The 9,638-nt window shown below is 44.4% G+C and overlaps 1 protein-coding gene across 5 annotated transcripts in view; it reads left to right on the top strand.

The window, feature by feature from the left end:
- Positions 1–9,638, top strand: part of nonC (serine/threonine-protein kinase Smg1) — a 135,571-nt gene continuing 125,933 nt past the window's right edge. For all 5 annotated transcript variants that reach the window (XM_089586421.1, XM_089586420.1, XM_089586418.1 and 2 more), the window contains exon 1: positions 1–497. In XM_089586421.1, the coding sequence (XP_089442547.1) occupies positions 134–497 (364 nt within the window). In that variant the 5' untranslated portion in view covers positions 1–133. The remainder of the gene's footprint in view (positions 498–9,638) is intronic.

Raw genomic sequence — 9,638 nt, 5'->3', positions numbered from 1 at the left:
ACGCAGGCTAATGGCGTCCGCGCATAATCGTTGCGTGCTCCGTAATCGTCACGCTGGTGGCCGGCTGCTCAGCTGGGCAATGTGACACCGCCTCCTCCGCGAGAGTGGAGAACGCACAAGACGCCGCGATCCGATGAGCGGGAGCCGCTGGTTCGTGAGCAAGTCCAAGGAGTCGCGCCGTGAACGCGCCCGACTCCACAACAACGGCGACGAACGGCGCGATGACTACGTCCCTTCGCACCGCCACCGCGGCTCGGACCGCGGTTCGGAGCGCTCGCGCGCCACTTCGCATGGGCCCTCTAGCCCGGACCGAAAGGACTCCGGGCCCCGGTCCACCAAGGGTTCTGACGGCCACGGCCAACTCGTCTTCCGCCGCCAGGACCGAGTCAAAGTCAAACAGCGCACACCCGAAGGCTCGCCGCGTCGTAGCGACGAGCCCGGCAACACCAAGCCTTCCGCGTCCAAGTCGCGCAACCGCGACTCCAAGAAACCATCAGGTGACCCGGGCGCGCGAAGCTGCTGCGCGCAGTCGCTTGATTTCGGCTTCAAAAAGCCTTTGCGGCTTGTGGGTGACGTGTTCGCCGCGGCGTCGAGGCAAGCGATCAAAGCCAAACGCTATTGACGAGCGTTGCACGTCGAAACCTGGGTGGCTCGTCGCGTTGTTTTGGCCGTGGGCCCTCGCATATCGCCGCTATCTCCAGTGCTCGGCGCGGCTTGTCTCGCCGTCCCCTCAAACGCGCCCGCTTGGCTCTTCGCAGTTCTATTCTCTGTCGCGGCCGCGTAGAAGCTACACAAGGCGATGTCCTTGATCGCCGTTGTAAACACGCCGTCGTGGGATGGGCTCGTCAGTGTTCTCGCGCCTGCATGGACTCCGTTCACCGAGTTTTTGTACGTCGTGGCGTTTGTTTCCGGAAACGATGTCTTGTTGCACCACGTGGCCTCGCTTTCGAACGTTCGTTTCATCCTGCGGCCCCAATCGAAACGCCGTTGCGTTGATGCAGGCTCGGCCAGATGCTTATTGCGGCCGCTTCGGAGTAGCGCTACTGACTTTCCCTATTAGTTTCCCGCGCTTATGAACAAGCGCTGTGGAAACTTGGGCCCTTGGGCTCGCGCGCTTCTAGTCGCAAGTTCCATGATTCCTTTCGCGGGTTTTTAGAGGCCGGTACTAAATGTGATAGATACCCAATAGACACTGGAACTCCTTTAGACGTCCTGTAGACGTCCTAAAGACGTCCGAGAACTGCTATGGGAGTTTTAATGTTCATTGTGTATGAGCAAACACTGATTTATGTTCGATTCGCCTAAATCGAACGTTATAGAAGAAATTTCAAACGCTGGTATAGTAGCAGATGCATCAGCACCCCTCCATTTTGTGTGGACCCAGTGTAGCATAACATCTGGCTCCATTCTTTGCGGCTGATAAGATTTGACAGTGTGCTTGGCTGGTGCCTCGTGCGCAGTGTTTCTTCGTCTCCTCCCGCGTGCTTTTTGCTTGGAGTAGGTTGCCATAGCAGCTGTGATGCTTGAACAGCTGTCTTCCACTGGAGAGAGCACGGCCAAGGCCTTTTATTCACAGCGTGATGTGATTTGAGAGGCGACACCGCAGCGCCCTTCTGCGGAGTGACTGATGCGCTCATTGTCACCCTGACAGAATGCACGTAGTAGGTTCACTGCCGCTTGCCGAGCGCACGCGATGCGTGGCATAGAAGCCAGCCGGCAGATACAGCATGCGTCGTATGTTTCGAGCTACGTGGTTACGAGGTGATGCATTCTTTTAAAACCCTTTTGCATGATTTCTGCAGGTGCGTCAGCACTTGTAGCAAAACGGCGCACGTTTGTAATGCGTTCCCTCTTTCCTCGAGTTGTTAACGGCAACATTCTGCCATGTTTGGTGTCGTCCACTGCTCGACTGAAAGGCAGCTTTTTCGGAATATAAAAGGTCTTTTATGTTGAACGACGAAGTCAGCACAAGTATAGGTCTTTAATTTCGAGATCACAGTGACGAACGGGTTACTAAAACCAGTTTGAGGAGCAAAAGAAGTCCTGTGTTAGCAGAAAAATGGGGACTAGCAACTGAGCCCGTTGTTTATGTTTTTTATTATTGCTTCTGAGCTTGCGAAGAGAAAGGAATGTTTGCATCATTTTTCAAATGAAGCGATTGCTGGCTTGGGGGTAGCGTTTGAGACGTGAATGTCAAAGTGATAGCATCAGCAGAAAACATTCGCGTAGCAATGCCTTTCTGCCATGTTCTGAAGTCGGTGCATGAAATAGCCTTTTTGCTTCACCATTGAGTCTCCCTGTGATGAAAGTTGACAGATTTAAGCAAGGTTGGAGACTTGGGCAGCTTTTCATTTCTCTCAGGTCGGAAAATATGTTCATATGTGTGTGAGTGAGCCTCTGTGCACTGTGCTCCTCATATACAATGGCCCTGTTGCTGTGACATTAGCATTACTTGTGCGACTTCTTGAGTGATGTGAAACATAACTACTGTATATTTATGTGAGGAGCATATCTGGTTTTACTCTTCAAGGTGATATTTGGCTGCCTCTTTAAGTTCTAGAGGCTTGTGGTGGTTAGGCTGGTACCTCCTGATCATTGCATTATTTAGTAGGCTTGTATCGGGGAGATCCCGGTTGCAACAGCCGCATTTCAATGTAGGTGAAATGCAAAAGGGCGCGTGTGCCATACGATGTTGGTGCACGCTAAAGAACTCCAGGTGGTCGAAATTAATGTGGTGCCTTGCGCGATAACACCCCTGATAGCACATGTGTTGCTTTGGGAAGTTGCACCCCACATATCATACACTTATTGAGGAAGGTAGCTGTCACTTTTTCAAATCAACTGACATTCGATGATTGGAATTGTTTGTTTACAATTGAAAATGGCTTTCAGAGAGACGTTTTATATGCTCATGGGTTCCTTGTTCTTGTTAGAAGCCAGCAAAAGCTTGCGTTGATGCTCACTAGAAAACCTCATTGGAAAGTCTGTGAAAAAATAGAGTGAAAGACAAGTCTTTTCTTGTTATAGCTTCATCTTTTGCCTTTTTTTTTGCTTAATATTCTGAAGCACCAACTCGCCTAGTTATTAATTTTTTCAGTGTCTATGAACTTTGTCGTAGGTTTAGTTTGGTTGTGAACGTTTGCAATAGCAGATACTTGTTTAAAAAAATGCCTGCTTGGCTTACATAGCATTGCTTTTATTGCGCAACTTTTTCATAAAAGTTTACCTGCTTTGTTAGTGTGTGGAGAGGAGGTTGCTTACAATGCTTAACGTTTTCACGTGCCATTTTTCATTTCCATAGAAAACATTTTTTTTGCCTTAATCAGGTGTTCATAACTCATAATAGAAACTTTGTTAGTTTTCCAACTCACATTACTAGGGTTTAAAATTTACATCAGTGGGCAAATTATTATCGAAAGTGTCACAGCAGCTGAAGGTAGTAACATAGAAGTGTCAGGATTTGTCAGGTAAACACCTGAGGAATCGTCAAGTAGCTTTCTGTATTGATGATGCTCACTGACACACAAGCAGGAAAAAAAAAACTGATTTTATTGCTGGTGACAAAATTTGTCTGCACAGAAAAGACGGACAATGTGCTGCCCGACTCACTGTTCAGTAAAATATTTTTTACTGCATTCACTCTATAGCATAAAAAAATTGTCTGTTTTGGTCACGAATGATGCTAAATTTACTTGAAAGAATATTACTGCTAGGTGCACTAGACCATTGGATAAAGGTGTGAGTGCGTATACAATTGTGTACAAAGCACCTAAATGAGTCATGAGGTGAAGTCAGCCTATGTCGATAGATTGCGGTATGCTAATGACAGACCGCTTTCGCCGAAAACTGAGCTTTTGTAAGCTAGCCTGCCGATTTCGCAAGTAAAATACGTGCATTGGAAACAATTTTTTTGCACAGATCCCAGAGACTATGCTATAGCACCATTCACTTCAAATTGGCGGCAACTCCTTGTTTTTGATATGAATGCCACAAGTTTTAATCGATAGGCAGGAAAATTTTTAAATTCGATTTTCTCGTCCATAAATATTTTTTTTTTTTATTTTAACATACTGTGGGCCAGTGTTCTGGCCCAAGCAGGAGGGGGCTTCATGTAAACATACAAAAAAAGAAAACGCGCATTGCGACTAGTGAACAACACAGTTCGAAAATAAGATTGAACATTATAAAAATATAGTTCATTAAGGCATTAAAAAGGCAACACATCTCACACATGGTAGTACAAATGAAATTGCATGACAAAATAACTTCAACACATCTCACACTTGGTACGAATGAAATTGAATGAAAAAACTTTTGCTGTGTAACAGGATGAAGTAAGCATGTGAAATATGGTGTTGTAAGTCTTTAGCAAAATCATAAATTCGAAAAATGACAGGGGGCAAGGAATTCCATTCTGTGACTGTGCACGCGAGAAAACTATATTTAAACCTGTTAGTATGAGCGAAAGTTGGTGCTAATGAATGTTCACAATTATGTAGCGCTGTCCTCTTACTAAGACGCTTAATATATTTCGGTAGGGTTAATCTTTCTGGAAGGACTGTTATGAAGAAGTTTCAGATAACTAACTTTTCTCCGAGCTCTCAATGTCTTATTTATTATTGAGCTTCATTAGATTTGAATACCTGCCGCGGTGGCTCAGTGTTTAAGGCGCTTGGCTACTGAGCTGGAGTACCCGGGTTCGAACCCGACTGCGGTGGCAGCGTTTCGATGGAGGCGGAACGCAAAAGGCGCCCCATGTGCTGTGCATGTCAGATCTCCAGGTGGTCGAAATTATTCCGCAGACCTCCACTACGGCACTTATTTCTCTCTTTCTTCTTTCACTCCCACCTTCCTCCCTTCCCTTACGGCTCGATTCAGGTGTCCACCGAGATATCAGAGACAGATATTGGCCCATTTCCTTACCTCAAAAACCAATTTTCAATTTAAGTTTGAAGGGGAATCTAGGCAAAGAATTTTTGAAGGAATTTTTTGCAGCCAAACAAGCTTCAATAGAGCCAGAGAATCAATTCACACTGAGAACAATAATTGGATGGAGTTTACCTCGGTGTCCTTTTAAGGTTTTGTGCAAAATGTGCCTTCGAATTACGTTCTCAACTTCACAAGAGCGCAAGCCGATAAGTGCACACCGTGTAGAAATAAAGTTGAGAAACAGCTTGGAAAAATACATTAACTGCTATCGGACCGAACTTGTTCGGTCCCTTTTTCCGTACCTTATCACAGACTTCCAAAAACCTCAAAGTGTCGCACTGTGCATATTCATTCGTCTTTTGTGTTAAAGGGCAGCTGCATAGGTTTTACAAATCAGGGTCGAATGTGTGAAACTGGCAGGTATAGCAGGCGAAGTCTTTTTGGGCTAGCGTTTGAAATAGGGACGTTATCACCGATTAAAATTGCAATGCCCTTCAAGCTTCTCCGCAGCGTACAACGCCAAGTGGGGGGCGCAGGATGACATCTTCGAAGGTATCAGTTTATTTCCATCACATAAACACCTGCTTTGAAGAGATAAAAAGCCAACGCCACCAAAGACTAATCCCGCAGAGCGTTGTTTGGCAGCGTCCAGTGAGGCACAGCAGGGTGTGGCTGACGACAGTACTAATTTGAAATTCTGGGACGTCACACTGAACTTTCCCGTATTCCTTCGTTGCTTTGAGGAGGAGCGTGAAATTCAATTGTCGATTACGTCGCTATTTTAAATGATAGTGGAGAAACACTTGGCATGCCTTACCTACAGCCTATATAGAGTTGAATCCTTGAATGTCGTGGAATTCTCAGAAAGTGGTGCAGTTGCCTTTTAATGTTTGACCTTGGGAAGTTTGTTTTACACGGAGGAGGGGGATTTCAGCTGGGCTGGAGAGCAGTCCGTGTGTTAATGTTAACAGTGAAACAGGTGCCTATGATGGTCTTTTTGCAGAGAAGTTATTTATGGATGTCCCAGCTGTAATTTCCCTCTTACACTACTCTAGATTATGATTGAAGTGTCTTCCTTTTGGTCTGTGTCTGTTTGCGCTGAAACTTTTTGCGAGATAGATTTCTAGCACAGGAAAGCCAGAGTAGCATCTAAGATCACTTAGCCAAACATTCTTCTGCAAGTCTTGTTAAGCTTAGTGCGTCAATTTGTTTCTTGTAGTTATTTGCTTTGCGCTCAAACTATCGTCTTCATTTCAAAATTATTTCACCATAATAATCAGTTGCTTTGCATCCGCTTGGATTTGGAGAATTACTGTGTGCACATCCCCATTATCGTTAAGCTAGGAGCTTAGATCTGCAACAATATTTTTCCTGTGAGAATAGAGGTATCGCAACATGGTTGGATTTGAATGCTATGGTTGCTTCTTATACTGAGCGTTTCAGGTCCAAATTTTCTGTTGATATATTTTTGCCAGGAAATGATTTGGAGGGGCACTGAAAATACCAAGTCAAGGCAGACCCCAATAGAGTGGTATTACAAAAAATAAAAAGAAAGAGCTTTGGTAAGCCAAATAATTGCATAAGAGCAAAGCACACATAGCAGCACCTCTCGCGGATTTCTACAACTACGCCTGCTACCGCAAATCTTCACTGGCCACAGTTGGTTCATCACTTTTGTGTACGATGCCATTTTGCCATCAAAGGGCAAGCACCGTCATAATATAGGGAAAGCAGTTCAGCTTTCCCTATATCTTCAGCTTCAGCAGTTCTCTACATTTTCAGCAGTTCAGCTTTCCCTATGCTAATTAAAACTGTGCAAACCATACGACGGACTGAAAAATGAGAGACAGATATGAGAATGCCGAGTCCTGCATCTCGTATTATGAGAACTTGGCGGGCGTGTAACTGTTGTCCACAGCAAGTTCAGAATCGCAAGTTCTCAGCACCATTGATGCTTGGAAGTGGCACCTCTGATTGGCTGGAGGCCTTTGGCAGACACGTCGTAAAAATGTCTTGACTTCCGTGAGTTTGGGGACCCATGAGTGTGGGAGGATATTGAGAATTTCATTTGCAATTTTTGCAGAAACGCAGCCAGCCTCTTCTCCATGCAGAGAAAGCATTGGTAGTGTTCCCGAGGAATAATCTGTTCATCTAGTGTAACGTTTTGCTTAGTTTGTTATTTCTCTTTGGTGTCCCTTTAATGTACCCTATATACGGCTTAATTTCTTTATTTGCAAAGCTTAAAAGATGACTTTTAACAAAGAATCAGCATCCATGGTTTCTGACATTGTAAGAATGTGGCCTAAATGAGGCGACATGCGTATGTTAACAGCTCACTGCCATTGTGGTAAAACAGTAAAGCTCACCCATAAGTTGAGTTACCTGTGCATATAGTGCACTGTGCTGCCTTGTGCCACTCAGAGAGCTTGTCACACGAGGGTTGTGTGGAACGAGGAGACGATGAAAGTGGTTACGAATAAGAAGCCACAAAGGCATTCGTAGCCTGCTGTAATAAGAAACGTTTGCATTTGTCATTGAATTCGAGGAGAGCATTCAGGCAGCGCAGAGCAGGCTGCATAATGGGAATTAAACTGTTTCTCATGGTTTTCAGGTAATGCATTCAAGCTCACCTGGATTCTTAGTCAATGTTGGTGTAGTTTTCCACAAGCTTTATTACCAAAAACCCAACAGCAGCGGCTAAGTTTTGCTTTCTTAGTCGTAGCTTCCAGAGGCCTCACCCTTCTTGCTCAAGCAAGGACTACGGTTGAGGCTACCCGGCTTCGTCTTTTATATGCAACAATTCTTAGCACAAATTTTAGGCACTATACACCACTTAAGGCCATTCCCTCTGACAAAAACCCTTCTGACACACTATAATCATGAACACACTCGGTAATCCTAGGCCCTCTACACCCGTTGTTGATTTTAAAATATGCCATATTTTAGCCTGTGCCAACCAATGAACCTTGTGCCTGGCGGTGTTTGGCCTTAGATACCCTTGCTCCAAAAAAACCCAGTATCATCAGTTTTTGCTTTCTTTGCAGAGGAGTGCACTGCATTAGCACCCTACGCTGTACCTTCTGTCCTTCCATGGGTGACTGAATGATTGAGGGGCCAAATTTTTGCCTTTATACTAGCCAACTTCGATTCGTAGTTTGTGCATGCTATGGCATATGTTTCCTGTTTGTAGCATGTGAGCAGTTGTGTGCCTGGGCATCTGTAAGGAGGAGTACATTTTGTAAATTAGTTTTAAAAGTCTTAAACTGCATATGCTGCTTTTTTCTTTTTTACCTACATTTGTTTCGTAACGCTGTGTAAAGAGCCACTTGAGAGGGAACACATGCTACTCTCTCGAAGCATAGTTCATTATCTAAAGTCTGTTCAAGAGCGCCCTCATAAGTGTAACTGCTTATTGTTATAAGTGCTGCTCTGCCCTTGAAGAAATAAAGAACAAGTTGAGACAGGGGGGAAGAAAGGCACTCTGCAGTATCTCAGCTTTAATTTTTCTAGCTAACCAGCTCATTTCGGCACTTCATTCAACTTGGGGTCCTCGCAGTGATAATAATAATTTGTTTATTCATTCACTCATTCATTCATTCATCTAAAAAAATTAAGAATTGATGTACAAGAGAGACTAACTCAAGCTAGCATCTGTGGTACCTGTGGTAATTGGGACACTTGGTGCAAGGAACCACTTTAAGCAAATAAGTGCGTTAAAATTGTGGCGTTATGATGCTGGGAATGCCACATATCATTCACCTGTTTTGGACAGTGTCTTAGGTTGTTGAAAAGATTCCAAATTCGTTATGGTTACCAAATGCAACGCGAGATCTGGTTGTCACTGTTCACAGTGCAAATAAGAGCAGTAGGTAAAAGACGCACAGCAGAACCACTGCATGGCACTTGGAGTCATAAGGAGTTTGGTTTAATGTGCATGCTTCGTGGCATGGACTATCAGTGTTTTTTATTAGGTGCGCAAAAACCACGGAGCTCAGCATCCATTATTTCATTGCGTCTCTGCATCTATCACTCATTCACCATTTGCATCGGCATCAAGCTCACCAAACTTCACACTAATTGACGTTAGTCTGGATCGATAGATTACTGCATTGTAGCATCAAAGATGCTACCTTAACTAAAGATGGACCTTTCATAAGGTACAAAAAAAAAAATGAGCTACAGGTGTCACTATTTATGGATGAATATGTAAGCGAACTGCGGTGGCATCAAGATAGTTTTGTTGACGCGGATGCCGGAGGCCAGGCTACACGGCCATTCACTTCAAAACGGGGATCACAGAGTCCTTTTCAGTGTACATGTCATGAGTTTGAATCAAGTGGGGGGAAATTGTTAAGCACAGTTATCTGAAGCAATAAGAGCATCTTTTGCTGTTTTACAAACAGCATAATGAGAAAGAGCCACAGAACTAGTTTTTACTTAACATACATTAGATGGGCTTCTCCTCGGTTACCCTTGAACATTAGGAGCTCTTCGATTGACTTTGTTGCAAACTGGTGCGTGGCAGTTTTTTTGGATGCTCAAATGAACACAGCCTTCTCGGGCTGTCAAGTCTGTTGTTTGGGAATCCAAGGCACAGCACCCAATCTTTATTTATTTATTCATTCTCAGTAAGCTGATAAATTTTTGCACAACTACTGAATAAGTTCAACTTTTCTTGAACCTGCCTGTCTTATGTGGGTACTAAAGGG

This window comes from Amblyomma mixtum, chromosome 4, assembly GCF_055824585.1.
Source record: "Amblyomma mixtum isolate Tamu chromosome 4, ASM5582458v1, whole genome shotgun sequence".
NCBI lineage: Eukaryota > Metazoa > Arthropoda > Arachnida > Ixodida > Ixodidae > Amblyomma > Amblyomma mixtum.
This window is presented reverse-complemented; position numbering and strand designations above follow the sequence as displayed.